The sequence below is a fragment of the Mytilus trossulus genome, chromosome 4 (assembly GCF_036588685.1).
Source record: "Mytilus trossulus isolate FHL-02 chromosome 4, PNRI_Mtr1.1.1.hap1, whole genome shotgun sequence".
In the NCBI taxonomy this organism is placed as follows: domain Eukaryota; kingdom Metazoa; phylum Mollusca; class Bivalvia; order Mytilida; family Mytilidae; genus Mytilus; species Mytilus trossulus.
This window is the reverse complement of record NC_086376.1, coordinates 36331320-36348004: the sequence shown is the minus strand read 5'-3', so window position 1 is coordinate 36348004 and position 16685 is coordinate 36331320. Positions and strand designations below refer to the sequence as shown.

The 16685-nt window shown below is 34.0% G+C and overlaps 1 protein-coding gene across 1 annotated transcript; it reads left to right on the top strand.

Moving 5' to 3' along the window:
* The first annotated feature begins 1321 nt into the window (after positions 1-1321).
* Positions 1322-14634, top strand: LOC134715220 (NFX1-type zinc finger-containing protein 1-like). The gene is made up of 3 exons (XM_063577260.1): positions 1322-1361; positions 5319-11751; positions 12425-14634. The coding sequence occupies exons 2-3, from the start codon at positions 5346-5348 to the stop codon at positions 13147-13149; spliced, it is 7131 nt and encodes a 2376-aa protein (XP_063433330.1). The 5' UTR covers positions 1322-1361; positions 5319-5345; the 3' UTR covers positions 13150-14634.
* Positions 14635-16685: the final 2051 nt, after the last annotated feature.

The following is a 16685-nucleotide window of genomic DNA, read 5'->3' as shown; positions in this document are numbered from 1 at the left end:
TAAACAACTAACTCCTTTTATGATTATTGCCATAGCTGATATTTTTATTTTTTTGTAGATTTTGCAAAACTGTTCAGGACATTAAGATTTGCAAATCAGTCGTCATTTATTTCCCCTGAATGATAGTTTTCTTTCTATTGTGTCAAAAACCAGTGAATTGAAAAAAAACACAATTTGTCAATTAGAACACATATTAGTATCCTCAAAGACAAAAGGACAAGAGCTGAACGATTACGGTCCATATACGGCTCTTCAAAAATTAGCAATACCACTACTGTATAATACCAGTCTTTATGGTTTACTATAATAGTAAACTATAAAGAACACGGTTTGACATAATCTGATACATTTCAAAGGTGAAAACGAGCGGCCTGATTTTTACTTCAACAATGAACAAATAATGTTGGACAGTCCATAAAGACTCATCAAGATTGTTGCAGGATTTTCGTATTTTTGCATCCCCACACTTAAATAAGAACACATTATCAACATCAGTTGGAAAGCGCTTGTCTCACCATGCAGAATAGCACTAAGCACACAAACAAATAACAAAAAGACAAAAGACACAGAGCACTGAAGTACGAGTAATCGCAGTTCCTTAAGGAAACGCTAAATTTCAACTCATGAATTTATCATGTTCTATAAGACTATTATTCAAATTGAAAGTAAAAGTAATTCAAGGTCTAGTTTTAGAGAAGAAAAATTAGTACTTGACACATTGTACAGACGCTGTCATGTCTATGGTTGAAAAAAAAGTGAATAAGACATGGTATGAATGCTATGATTGAAGACTACATATTATACCTATTGCACTAAAGATATATTTTTGTATTTTTTTTGTTTTTTTGGTTTCGTGTTTCTTTTAGGTAAAGCCACATTTGTAGACCCTTTCACAAAATCAAAAAATAATTAATTAATGAATGATAGACCATTACATATACTATAAATATAAAAAAATCAATAAATATTTTGACATATTGATTCATACAAAATAAATTACAATTCGAAATTCCTGATGACAAAAATAGGTTCTTGGTTCACAGTTCAGGAATCGTTTACAAAATCAAAAACATCGTCTCAACTCGATACTTTTGATATCAAAGCTTTATAATGCACACGAACAATACAAGTGGTGTGATCCAATATTATGACTCTATTGGTTACTTGTGTATATTCAGTGCATTTTGATTTCGGTGACGTTGTTTTCTAAAAATCAAAGACATCCACTTTCACTTTCTTTTTTGAGTAAAAGATTTCTAACAAATCGTTAAAGATTTAAATGTGGCCAGAGTGTGCAGGTCCCGGACAGTTAACTACGGTAAACCTAACTTATCTTGGAGTTAGTGTATTCAGTATCACTGGTAAGAATATTTTTAATTGTATTGACGTACTGAAGTACATTGTAGATGCATATAAAAATAAAATAAAACATTAACTATTGAATAAACATATTGTATTTCCAATTCTGAGTTCTTGTTGGCCATATAGAATATATAACTAACTGGAAAATGCCACAATAGAAAACTTTGCAGAAACCAATTGCGTGCTGTTATTTTTAAGTCTAAAGCAGAAATGATCACTAGATTTTCGGAAAAATCTAAAAAGGTGTTCAGAAATCTTTTTAACCTGTTGCTAGGCCGGCTGTATTTTTACTTTTATACTTTTTTACACACAATTATATAGGTTTTGGAGTATAATGTATATTTTCAACCCGTCTTGGGCAAACATAGTATGTTGGTTCTTATACCTGACTAGGACATTTATTTCCCACCCACCCCACCCCCACCCCCTTCCCCTAAGAATATCAAATAATGGTCCCATTAATGAACAACCAATTTTAAATTTTATGTTTTCTTATGCCTGCGTCACACTGACCGATGGCAATACGATTATGCACATTTTCAAAATCGGGACTGATCGTATCAAGATCGGACTATTCGTAGCGCCATCTTTAACCATCGGCCACTTTTTCTAGCCTTCGGGGACAACTTCGGGAAGGATTCTAATTTTTTTTAACATGCCAAAAAATCGCCGAAGGTGCGTCCGATGTTGAGGGTTCGTATTGAGTTCGTATCACCATCCTCACCATCGTAATGTCACCGGGAACTCCATAACCATTTTGTTTTCTATATGTCATATTTTGCCGCATTTGTTGCTTTTTTCCACATCCTTCTTTTTGACTATATTATTAAGATATTCTCCTGGAAAGAGCTCTTTTTGAATAAAAGGGATCAACCAACCCATTACCTTACCTTTAAGATAGATCAGTAAACATGGGCATAATTATTGGTGATTATTTAGACTAGTGCACACATCAAACAATCTAAAACGTGTGATGCCTTCGGCATATAATTTAAATGCATCGTAACATGCGTAAGCTGTAAACGACATCTTTAAGACATCACGCCATCATCGTAATCCATCGTGTAGCCTTCGTACTCCATCGTGTAGCCTTCGTGATCCATCGTGTAGGCTTCGGCTTAGATATGAAGCTTCAGTACCGTCTTCGGTATTCCTTCGTATGTCCATCCTTTGCTATCGTATTTGATTTCGGCACCATCGCATAGACTTTGTTATTCATCGTACTTGCTTCGGTCACTTTTTTGTATTTTAACGAGATCGGGACCAACTTCGTTCGAACTAACAATTTTCGCATTCGGGTGTCCATCGTATATAAAAATCGGGACAGTGTGACGCGGACATTAAGATATACAGTGGCGGATCCAGATATTTTCATAAGAAGGATCACTATCTTGTTTTGGAATTCAGGGGATAGAGATTTCTCCATTGTTTGCTTCAAAAATACTTTAAAAAAAAACATTTTTTTTCAGAAGGGAAGTTAAAATAAGTATGGGTAGGGTGTTCAAAAATGAGTGACAAAATTATTTTTTGTTGTTGCTACAATTATTGAGATTTTCTTTCTTGTATTATCAAATTCCCTCGGGATCTACTCGTATATCTACACGTATTGTTTCCAACGTTTAATGAAGATCTTTACAAAAACGTTTTAACGCGATGTTGCTTATAGGGCTCGTAAACTTAGATACGATCCATGTGCACTCAGTGGGGTCTTTTGAATAAACTTATTATTAAGGGTTACAAATTTATGTTCAGATCTTAAAATGTCAGTAGATACAAATTATTACACAGCATGTAAGTGGCTAAATATACGCAGTTTTAATTGTATATCATAATATATTTGGAGATATTTTTAAAAAGACACACCGTGACTAATACTTTTATCCTGTATTGCTATTTTCAAATCAATACGTGACAATATATTACAAGTTACAAGTTTTAAAACGTATGTTTTAGTATAACTTGTCAAAAAGATCTGGAATTTTGCCACTAGATTACATTGTTGGTTTTAAAACCTTCAATCTGTTAAACAATCGCTTTATTGCTTGGATATTCACACAACAAACAAATGACTTCATATCAGTGTTTCAACAAATGAATCTCGCCATGTTATGTAAAACATAACCAACTCGGTTTTAGACAACGGGGGAAAATAATCCATCAAACAGGAAGTGACTGTCCGGCATGTCTCAAAATCGTTTAATCGATTAAAATTGAAATTTGTTGGCAATAAATGGAATAATACCAATTAATTAGAAATTGAATATAACATAAAAACGAACTTCAGAACGGTTGAATGGTCGAACTTGCAAGGTCATAAGAATGTTTGTTGACAAAAGGTACTTCTAATGAGATACGAATGTCGTTTCTCATTATTGTCAAAAAGAGAGACGAAAGATACAAGAGGGCCATTTAGATTGACAACGGCATGGCTAAAAAATAAAAATACCAACAGACCAATATTACTACAAAATACAACGTAGAAAACTAAAGACTGAGGAAAAACGAAACCCATCAAAACCCGGAGTGGTCTCATGCACCACGGATGGGGTAAGCAAATTATGCTCTAAATCAACCCATTTTGCTGGATAGTTTTTATATTGTTGATTTTTAGCTCACCGGGCCCGAAGGGCCAAGTGAGCTTTTCTCATCACTTGGCGTCCGTCGTCCGTCGTCCGGCGTTAACTTTTACAAAAATCTTCTCCTCTGAAACTACTGGGCCAAATTAAACCAAACTTAGCCACAATCATCATTGATGTATCTAGTTTAAAATTTGTGTTTTTTGACCCGGTCAACCAACCAAGATGTCCGCCATGGCTAAAAATAGAACATAGGGGTAAAATGCAGTTTTTGGCTTATAACTCAAGAACCAAAGCATTCAAATCTGACATGGGGAAATTGTTTATCATGTCAAGATCTATCTGCCCTGAAATTTTCAGATGAATCAGACAACCCATTGTTGGGTTGCTGCCCCTAAATTGGTAATTTCAAGGAAATTTTGCTGTTTTGGGTTATTATCTTGAATATTATTATAGATGGAGATAAACTGTTAACAGCAATAATGTTCAGCAAAGTAAGATTTACAAATAAGTCAACATGACCAAAATGGTCAGTTGACCCTTTTAGGAGTTATTGCCCTTTATAGTAAATTTTTAACCAGTTTTCGTAAATCTCCATGATCTTTTACAAAAATCTTCTTCTCTGAAACTATCGAGCCAAATTAATACAGACTTGGCCACAATCATCATTGATGTATCTAGTTTTAAATTTGTGTTTTTTGACCCGGCCAACCAACTAAGATGGCCGCCACGGCTAAAAATAGAACATGGAGATTAAATGCAGTTTTTGGTTATTATTTAAAAACCAAAGCATTCAGAGCAAATCTGACATGGGGTAAAATTGTTTATCTGATCAAGATCTATCTGCCTTGAAATTGTAAGATGAATGGGACAACCCGTTGTTGGGTTGCTGCCCCTAAATTGGTAATTTTAAGGAAATTTTGCTGTTTTGGGTTATTATCTTGAATATTATTATAGATAGAGATAAACTGTAAACAGCAATAATGTACAGCAATTTAAGACTCAAAAATAAGTAAAATGACCAAATTGGTCATTTTCCACTGAAACTACACGGACAATTTCATTATAGATAGATAATAGTAAGCAGCAAGAATGTTCACTAAAGTAAGATGTACAAACACATCACAATCACCTAAACACAAGTTTGTCATGAACTGTCTGCTTCCTTTGTTTAAGTCACATATACCAAGGTGAGCGACACAGGCTCTTTAGAGCCTCTAGTTCTCTAATAATCTCAAAATGCATGAACTATTTGTTATTGGAACGATCAATAATTAGGTTCATTGACAAAATGATTGCTTAAGGACTTTAATCAGTCTCGTCTCCTTCACAGAAGTATTTGAAAGTCTTTTAATTAGAATGTGTTATTTGTCGTTTTAGGTAATCAAACCGATAAACACTTTGACAATGGCGTCAAAAAGTCCAGGCAAGATACAACCAGAAGATCTCATAGTGAATTTATACAGATCATATCTACAGAGTGAGGAGTTATTAGAGATATTGGTCAAGAGGATGGACTTTTTTGATAAATTGATAGACAAGAAGAAACTATCAGACGATTTTGTATCCTTGCTTGTCCATATTATTGCAAGGGCTTCTACTTGTGAGAATCCGAATAAAAAACAGGAAGTCTTTCAGTTATTGATTATGTTGTCTGATTCAACCATAATAAAGCACCGGAGCATTCCATTACTTGTAGGAGTGACATGCAATAACACACGTGATCATGACTTTCATTGTCTACTTAACGATTATTTAACAATCCTTCAAGAACTATTCCAATGCATGCCTCATTTGTGTACAACTCCACACGTTATTGGACTAGTAGATTTTTTGAATGAACAAGTGAGCGAATTTGATGAATACAAAGATAAAGAGAAGATGCTTAGCGTTGTTTCTGAATTGAAAAAGGATATACTAAAGGTTTGTGAAGAACGACCAAAGCCAAAACATTTGACAAAACAAGACGCTGAAGACAAATGTGTTCCTCCAGAGGATTTCCGAACTATGTCAGTTATTCCTGGCCATAATGACGTATTAAATGCAGCAAATTTCTTAAGACGAAACAAAGTTAATGGGAAATATTTGTATTTAGACCATTATTTAGATGTACAGTTTAGGTTGTATAGGGAAGACTGTGTGTCACCTCTCCGAGATGCTCTTACGGAGTTCAAACAAAAAGATAAAGAAAGTAGGAGTGGAATTTTTAGATTAGAAACTGGTCTCGTATATAGGGACGTGCTGGTAACGAAACAAAGCACTTCAATAGAATCTGGCGAAGTGTTTGAAATAAAACTAGACCCAGACCATCGTAAACGCATCAACTGGATGAAATCAAAGAGACTTATTTATGGTACATTATTGCTTGTTTCGTTTGATCGGTTCAATACAATTTTCTTCGTTGTAGTAGCTGAAAGTGAACGAGAAGCTTTAAAAGACACAGGATGCTTTGCTGTACAAGTTTTTAATGTTGGAACCAACATAAAGCTGCCACGAAATACATATGGTATGATGATAGAACCTACGTCAGCATATTTTGAAGCGTACAAGCATGTACTCAAAGCATTGCAATGCATAGATGAAGACACTTTCCCCTTCCAACGATATCTTGTTGATTGTGAAAAAGAAGTAAATATACCATCATACATATCACAAGATTGTGAGTATGATCTTAGACCTATTATTCGAAGTTGCCACATTGACATAGAAAACACACATGGGTTAAATCGTAGAAACACTATTGCTAAACAGACACCAAAAATTAATGTAAAGATGTTTCAGGAAGACTGGCCTTCGACAAGCATATTGCAAATGGACGAATCTCAGAGAAAAGCATTTATTTCTGCACTTACAAAAGAGTTTGTGCTTATCCAAGGTCCACCCGGGACTGGTAAGACTCACCTTGGATTGCAAATTGCTAAAGCATTACTGCATAATAGTAACAGATGGTTACAAGAGGATTCTGATATTCAGGAGGATGGCGATTTACAGGAAAAATATCAAGGTCCTTCATCATTACCGAAGCCATATATGTTAGTTGTTTGTTACACTAACCATGCATTAGATCAATTTGTTGAAGGGATTGTTGATTTTTTGCCAGAAAATTTATTTGATGGTCGTTTCCCCAGAGTAGTTAGATTTGGACGCCAATGTAAAAATCCTAAGCTTGAACAGCTTTCGATACAAAACATACGAAGAAAAGTTCGATGGGACTTTGATGATCATCGAGTTGGTGTACTTGATAAAGCAGGTGCAGTTAAAAGAAAAATAAAGAAGATTAAAGACACAATCGACGTCTTAAAAAGCAAAAATATTGTTCTGTGGTTTAATGTTGTGGAATGTGTCCTTTCAGAACATCATGCAAATCAGTTTGGAGATGACACAAGTTCTGCATGGTTGCAGTGGCTACATGTGTCAACGGATTCCTGGTTTAAAGAAGTGGATAAATACTATCAAAACCAAAAAACTGACAAAGAAATCCACGATCAGCTCAATATTCTGGCGCTTGAACCTAACGAAGAAAAGTTTACTAAAGTGATTTCTGATGCAGAATATACTTACAACGAGCGGTACATTGATGTTGATGATGTTGGCTTAATGTGTAAACCAGACTCAATAGGCCTCGATCTGGACAAACAATACAAAAGTTCATTTCAGTTTAAAAAGAAAAAAAAGCTTGAAAACAAATTTAAACTTATTTTTCGTCTGGAAAAAGAGAAAGCAACAAAAGAATTGCATTATGGGGAAAACTTGTCAGAATTTCAAGTAAAGGAAATCCAAAATATCTGGACACTGTCCATGAAGGAGCGTTGGCAACTGTATAGGTATTGGTTAAGGCAATACATTGTTATACTACATGAACAACTGAAGGACAGTGTTAAGGAATTTAATGAGGTATTTGACAACTACAAACGTAATAGTATGGAAGTAGACGAATATATCATGCAACAGGCTTCGGTTATTGCTATGACTACAACCAATGCAGCACGATACAGTGAATCCTTAAACAAAGTTGGACCTCTAATCACAATTATAGAAGAAGCGGCAGAAGTACCGGAGGCTCACATTGTGACTGCCATCAGTCCAAGATGTAAACATTTAATTTTGATTGGTGACCATAAGCAATTGGAACCAAAACCAGCAGTGCATGAGCTTGCCATAAAATTCAATTTATCTGTGTCTTTGTTTGAAAGAATGGTGAAGAACGACCTAAGTTACCATTGTCTACAGCAACAGCATCGAATGAGACCGGAAATTTCTGAATTGGTACGCCATATATATGATGTTCTTATAGACAACGAAAATGTATACGAATATCCACCGATTAAAGGGATTCGTAAGAGCTTATTCTTCATCACACATAACAAACAAGAAGCTTTCAAAGATGAAGGCAGAAGTTATTCAAATGAACACGAAGCTGAATACCTCAAGGAACTTTGTCTTTATTTGCTAAAGCAGGGATATAAACCATCTGATATAACAATAATTGCGGCATACACTGGTCAGATGTTTTGCTTAAAAGAAAAAATGCCAAGATCAAAATTCGAGGGAGTAAATATATGTGTGCTTGACAACTATCAAGGCGAAGAAAATGAAATCATACTTTTGTCATTAGTGCGTAGCAATGCGAGAGGCGATATCGGATTCTTAAATCGGGAAAACAGAATTTGCGTGGCTTTGTCTAGAGCAAAACAAGGACTTTTTATAATAGGGAACAGCTCTACGTTGACAACAAGGTCTAAACACTGGCAGACTATAATTAGAAAACTACAAATTGAAGAAGACGTCAATAATGAAAACGACGCTTTCCATAAATACACATCCTTTGGAAAAGCACTACCACTGTACTGTCAAAATCATCCAGCAAACGAAGGAATTTTCGCAGAGTTACCTAGCGACTTCAAGAAAGTAAAAAATGGGGGTTGTGATCTTCCATGTGAATTTCGATTACAATGTGGACATGCATGCCGATACGATTGTCATCCATTTGACAAGGAACATACAACATATGAATGCTTAAAACAATGCTCGGAGACATGCATAGAAGGGCATAGGTGTTCAAAGGGATGTCATTTTGATTCTGACTGTATATGCTGTGCAATAACGACACGAGAGCTTAAATGTCATCACACGATCAATCTCGAGTGCCATTTGGATTATTCTGAATATCCATGCCCAACTAAAGTAACCCGAACATTATTATGTGAGCATCCTGCTTTAATGGAATGCTGCGTCGATCCAAGTACTGTTCTCTGTAAATCCATTGTTGACAAAGAACTACAGTGTGGGCATACAGCACACATAAAATGTCATGTTGATCCAAAACGCCACAAATGTGACACAGTCTTAATTGAAACACGATCAAATTGTGGTCATGAGTTTAAACGCCAATGTTATGATACAGGTTTTGAAAAGCTGAATCCTTGTAGAGTTCAGATAATCGAAAAACGATCATCCTGTGACCACGTGATTGAACGGCAATGTTATAATACATCCTTTGAAATTCGCGTTATTTGCAGAGTTATTGTAACAATGAAAAGAACATCATGTGGGCACGAATATCAAAAGCAGTGCCATGACCAATTGTATGAGATGGTTCATAGATGCAATGATATTGTAACTGAACAATGGTTATCGTGTGATCATAGCTACAGAAGACATTGTTACGATTCCAACTACGTCCATAATAACACATGTCAGGTAGTTATTCCAGACAAAAGAGTCAAATGCGGTCATGAATATGAAAGGAAATGTTCTGATACGAATTATCACAATGAACACAAATGCAGTGCGAAAGTTGAAAAAGAATTCCCATTCTGTGGCCATAAAATAAAACTCCTGTGCCATCAGGATGTTGAATCGGTTAAATGCAGAGAAAATGTTACAACTGTCTTTGAATGCAAACATTCCAAGACACACGAATGTTACAAAAGAAGTTCAATTAAATGTACTGACGCATGCAACAAAACTTGCAAAAATGACCACCAATGCAAGAAATCATGTCATTTCCCAATTTCCTGTGATTGCGAACAGCTTATTAAAATTGTTTTAGAACGTTGCAAACACCAACAAAGTATCCCATGTTCAGCTGACCCTAAGGTATATCTGTGTACATCAATGGTGAAGAAAATTCTAAGTTCATGTGGCCATACTCAGAAAATGAAATGCCATATTAACCCCGAAACTGTACCTTGTAAATTTGCAGTCTTAAAGTATTTGCCTGAGTGTCAGCATAGAAAAATAGTTTTATGTTCAGTAAATGTTTCCGACGTAAAATGTACCACAGAAGTTGAGATAAAATTGGAAAAATGTGGGCATTCGGCTAAAGTTAAATGCTGGCAGGAAAGAAGTATGATTCTACCAAATAATAAATGTTTAGAGGATGTTACACACACGCGTGACGACTGTGGACATACTGTATCTGTACCATGTTGGAAAATAGAAAGTACAAAATTATCTCCATGCAAGGTTGTCATAGACAAGACTCTTTCCTGCAACCATGTTATAAAAGTAGCATGCAGTAATACAAAAAAAGAAATTTGTGATCAAAAGTGTGCAAAAACTATGTTATGTGGACATGTTTGTTCGGGGCCGTGTCATGCAAGCAGAATGAATGATCATAGTGAATGTACAAGCCAATGCAGAAAAAAAATGTCGTGTGGCCATACCTGTCAAAGTAAAACGTGCATGAAGTGCAGTCCGTGCCAAAAGTCTTGCTTATTTGTATGTGCCCATTCGAAATGTCGTTCTAAATGCATTGATCCATGCAAGCCATGTGAAGAAAAATGTCCATGGGCATGTAAACATTATAGTTGTACCAAACTATGCTTTGAAGAGTGCAATCACCAAAGCTGCAATAAGGTTTGTGATAAGACTTTGTCTTGCGGCCATCAATGTCCTGGTTACTGTGGCGAACCATGTCCACTGAAGTGTGTTGATTGTAAACCGGAAATGTTTGTTTGTAAAGATGTTACTAAAGACAGTAAAATTGTTACTTTGACACAATGTCGTCACTCTTTTGAAAGCAGTTTTCTCGATGATTGTATGGATAAAATGAAGAATGACTTATTGTCCGAATGTCCATGCTGTGATGCAACTATCTATTATCATCCCAGATATGAACGGATTTTGAAAAGACAGAAAATGGTACTAGAAGATGCCAAAAAAGTGGTTCGTAACGTACGAATCAATTTCAAAACGTTGTATCCTGCATGTGATGCTGGAATGCTCCCATTATTCGAAGAGTATACAACAAGCATTGCAACATATCTTCATGTCGTTCAGCACACACGGCGAACATATTGGTTTGATAAAGAATTTCAAGATGCAGAGGAATTGACCGAATGCATTCATAACGATATTGAAACTGCACAATCATTTAAAGATTACTTGCAATTGTCTGAGAATATATTCAGTTTGCATATCCAATGGCTATTGTGCCTTTTCACGACAAACCCAAAATTATTAAGTAAATTCTATAATGCTGATTGGTTTCCGGAATTCATAGGGGAGCCTGTGAGACAAAAATCAGAAGATTTCCCACCAGAACTGGTGGAGTCGATTGAAACTTTTTTTGAAGAAAATGATGGCATATTTACCGACATTAATGGTCATTTATCAATAACAGGCCATGATATAGTTGTAGTTGTACTCTTGATGAAGAAATATCTAAAAAGGGAGCAGCTAAATAAAATATTAAGACCGTTTATTGCTGACATGGAGGGAGATGGATACTTGACAAATACCAGAAGATATCCGCAATTACAGAATGTGTTTGGCATACATAAGAGCGAATGGACAATATGTCAAAATGGTAGTATTTTTTTTATCACATCATGTTATGTAATAACACTCTATTTTAGCACTCCATTGGAAGGGTTATGTTGCAATTATATTGTCCAGGACGGACAAGACATGTTCGAAGCTCCAACAAAGTTGATATTTACAACAAATTCTTTGCAGACTAGGCTTGCGATTCACAATAGATTATTCTTAAGTTCTTAAAAAAAAAAAAAAGCATAATTTATAATTTGATAAAGAATTTCACAGAAACATAAAACAACGTTTACGTTAACATTATTATTGTATTTTCTTATCAAATATGCTTTTCTCGAATTTATTTACATGTCTTGAGAACTTGGAGCCAAATGTTTTGATACCCATATAAGAATAAATATTTGGAAAGCTATAACAAAAAGTAAATTCACAAAATACTGAACTCCGAGGAAAATTCAAAACGGAAAGTTCCTAGACAAATGGCAAAATCAAATAATGAAATACATCAAACGAATGGAGAACAACTGTCCAAAAAGAGTCCATAAAGAAAATCGATTTTTTTAAATGTTTGTCTTTAATATCAGTTTTGTATTTAGATTAATTGTTTTCATGAAATTGTTAACTATTGTAAAATACCAATTCAGTTAAAATAAAATATACCTACATGTATGTATCTGTCATACAATAAATTATTCGTTTGTCATTTTCAGGGCATGCTGTATCAACGATCATGTACAGTTCGTGTGTGATTTGTAAGGGAAATGTTAATCAACAAACACAGTTCCAGTATGATGATGGACCACGTTTCGTCACACACGGACTTCCAACGGCAAAAACCAATAAAAAGACCAAGGTGACAACTGTTAGAGGTAAAAGAAGTACTTTTTGTAAAGACAAACAAGCTGATTTCAGTGAAGACGTTGGAGATATGAATTCGTTTAAGAAGTTAAAGAATCCTGCGAGAAACAAAAGTAATAGTGAAAACTTCCGCGGTTTCCAAGGACAATCTCGTAGAGGTCGTTACAAGGGTATGGAAAAAGCGATGCAAGTGGAGACGACAAATGAGAAAACAAGAAACCCTAATAAGAATGACAAACAACATATACCGTCATCGGCCAAATTCCATGCAGAAAAAAGTCCGAAGAGATACCAAAATAAACATCAGGCAGAGGAAGGTTTTCAAAGCAAGTCCCCGGCTAGGGGAAGAGGAAATAAATGGGATGGTAGTAATAATAATAATGGTTCGGCTGGACGTGTCGATGGCCAGGAAGATTACAAATATTATAATGGAAGATCTGAAGGGAGAAATGGAGAATTTAATGCAGACGGGTATGGAGACGACTACCATGACAGAGGAAATCAAGGATATCGTGGTCGTGGACGAGGTCGTGGTGGAAGCAGGGGTCGTGGTAGAGGTCGAGGTGGTCGCCGATAAGAACAATCGAATAAAGTATTTTTAAATTTCATAACTAGTGTAAATAATCCAAATTATTTGATTGCATGTAAATATTAGTTAAATTTGTAATTTTCTTGATACAAAGATTCAATATTTCAATGCATGGAACTTATTCCTCTGGATTCGTTAGATACTAATGTCGAATATTTTTAAATCAACAAAATCAAGTTTCGACAAAAAAAATGTTTCCTTAGTCTACAAAAAGCAACGAATAACGAACCGGCTGCTTACTTCACATACATCAAGAAAGCAGCGATATTTTTTGGTTTTAAATCAAACTTTTCTGATTGTTTCAAACGAAAAATGTTATCAATAAATTATGCTGCTTTGTATTACAAGCAAGATCAAGTTTGTAAGCAAACATACAAGTAAGATAACTATTTATTGTTTATATTTTCGAAGCATTGACAGTAAATAATCAAAGTACTAAAATACTGAACATCGAATGACCGCAAGTTTTTGTGGATGGTCACAAACACTTGTCTTAAAAAAATCATATCTTTATAATTGCAAGTGAGGTTAATGTACAGATGTATTTCTTTTCTTTTTCTGAGACAAGTTCTTGTGTTGAAGATAAATAAATAAAATGTATATCATACTATTATATTAGTTATAAATAGTGCATTTGAATGTGCATGGTAGACACTCTTCTATAATGATTCGATTTTTCTTATAGATTGGATTTGAGTAGGCATTCATATTTTCCCGCAAACCAGAAAGAGCAAGGACCAATAACTCTGCATGTATCTGTATATAATTTTCACCTCCTTTATACAAATGTAGGAGATAGCAATCGTTCTTGTGATATTCTTCCGCATGCGCCAACACAATTTTCTGTACGTTTGCATATTGATATTTTTTACTTACATACATGTAAAATAATAATATATTATTCAATTATATTATAAAAAAAGATATTTGATGGGTATTCATTGAATAAATAAATTTATAGCAAGCGATAAGGAATGTTAATTTGCACTCGATTATGTCGGCGTATTTATCATGTGTATATAGATGGGTTAAAACCCCAAAACTAATGTACATGTATAATGGAAATTTAGGAGATAGTAATACACCGGAATGCGCTAAACGGTCATCCGCTGTAAAAACAGTATTTTTTTTTAATATTATAATTCAAAAACTATAACAGTAACCGATGTAAACAAGCAAAAAGATTAAAATTGTATTATAGGCTTATTGCTGGATTTGAGAATAAATAGAGTCCCGTGTTTAAGTTTCGTTCTAATAAAAACGTGTAAAAATAATGACGTTGTCGGAAATGTGCATGAAATATCTACGTTTAAAAGTTAAGCAAACAATAATCAATCATATATATTAATGAAATGTTTGAATTTCCAATCACTCATCCCTTGCCTGTAATATACATGTATTGTCATTGATTTCCTTTTTTGTGTCTGTGGTATTTTTTTATATCAAATTATGTGAAATTACAAATTGATTTTCATGCAATTTAAGTTTTTTCCTGTAGTATTTTGAAAAGTTGATTTATTTTGATTTGATGTATGGCATGGTAAGTTGTATTTTATCTTTTTTGTCAATTTTAAATGCCATAGATACATATAGGTACAAGAACCAGCCTATAATGGCAAATTTAAAAACAAATCCCCCCAACAAACTAAGTATTATAGCTTGCTTTGTCAAATATCATGTTAAATCATATAAACTTTGGATTTTAAAACTCAATTCAATACTAAATATATTGTATAATTGTTTTTATATCAACTTCAAATTCTTGAAATATATCATAAAACATATTGGGGAAATCAGTTAACTTCCAAAAATAATAATGTAAAAAATTAAACCACATTAATTGGTTATCATGGTCAAGAATCAACTAAAATCTTTTAAAAGATATTTACTCAAACTCATGATCTCAGTGCTACAAAGTTGTTTTGCTTATATAACTGATAAGAGTTATTGTCCTTATTTTACAATGTATATAGTAGAACAGTATATTCTCTCTTTTTACAAAGTCAGTGAGTTTCATGATTATTTTATAACGTTATTATTAACAGAAAAACTATGGCACATGTAGTGGTGAAGTCTATAAAGTAAATACCATTAACACACTAAACAACAATTGAAAATGTTTGTTTTTTTGGATTGCAGTATAAAGACAATAATAGTGCATTGACTTGACATATCAACGATATAAGGATTCGGCCCGAAACGGGGAAAATGCTCGGCACAGCCTCGCGTTTCCTCGTTTCTAAGCCTCATCCTTATATCGTTGATATGTCAAGTCAATGCACTATTATTGTCTATGTATATGTCTATTACAAAACTTTATATTTTCGTATATTTTATTTCATTGTATCGACATAGACAGTGTATATGAAGTCCTACGTATACCCTATTACAGTTTTTGTAGTATAGTATTGTATGAACAAAGAACATATTTAACATGCATTGGGTAATCTAAGCAAGTTTAGTCATGTAGATTAAACAAGTGATTGGTATAAAATAAAAATGAATACAATATATTTTTGTAGTATAATTAATAACGTATTTTAAATTTCAATAGACGAGTCGGCAAGATTTCCCTCAATTTTAACATGTGTCTTGACTTATTTCGAAAAGATCTGACATTCTAGTTGCATACATGTACACCTACCTACATATTAGTTTTGGACATCTGTCGAATACTAGTTATAATATTGTCCATATGTCCTGAGATTGACGCAGTTAAAATTATATGCTTTACATTTTAATATTATATATTCTTTACACAATGGAAGTTTCATGACGTCTATCCTCCTGCCTTGTTTTATTTGTTTCCTTCGACAGAAATATAGAACAGTATACTCGTCAAAGATTAAGCAAGCAATTTATCTAATGTCTCGCAATACCTCAAGTATGCTGTTTGAATCCCTATCAAAAAGACGATTTCACAAGTACATCTTTATTTCGAGACTTTTTAGTCAATGAAATTAGTCAACTTTTCATTAGACTTGTTATAAACCAAGTTTGCTTTCATTAAAATACCGGAATTCTTTGGTCAATTTCACAAGGGGTGCGTACTATACACAACCGAATACGGTAAAAGATGAAAAAACACTCTTTGATTATGATAATGAAGATTTTCGAATTTGCCTTTCAAGGGTTGTGTGAATTAGATAAAATGTGGTCATACGTCTAGCAAAGACTTGAGTTATTTCGCCTTCATGAATCCTGTATTAATGTTTAACCATTCTTTAAAAAAAAACTATTTTCAATATATGCACTGTGCTGACTCCATTTGTAGACGACTTCATCTTGCACTCCTTGTGTGCAGCTATTTCGAATCTTGCTGACGAACGAATACAATGTTGTAGAAATGAAATATGTATATTAGTATAATACATTTTATTACTAGTTTGAAAATATGTTTTGTTGTTTTTTATTTTTGATGTTTGAAATAAACAGAAAATAATTATGAGTTAATAATTTTAGAAAATCACTACATACAATGAGTATGATTAAACATACATTAAATAGTTCATATAAGTGGATAA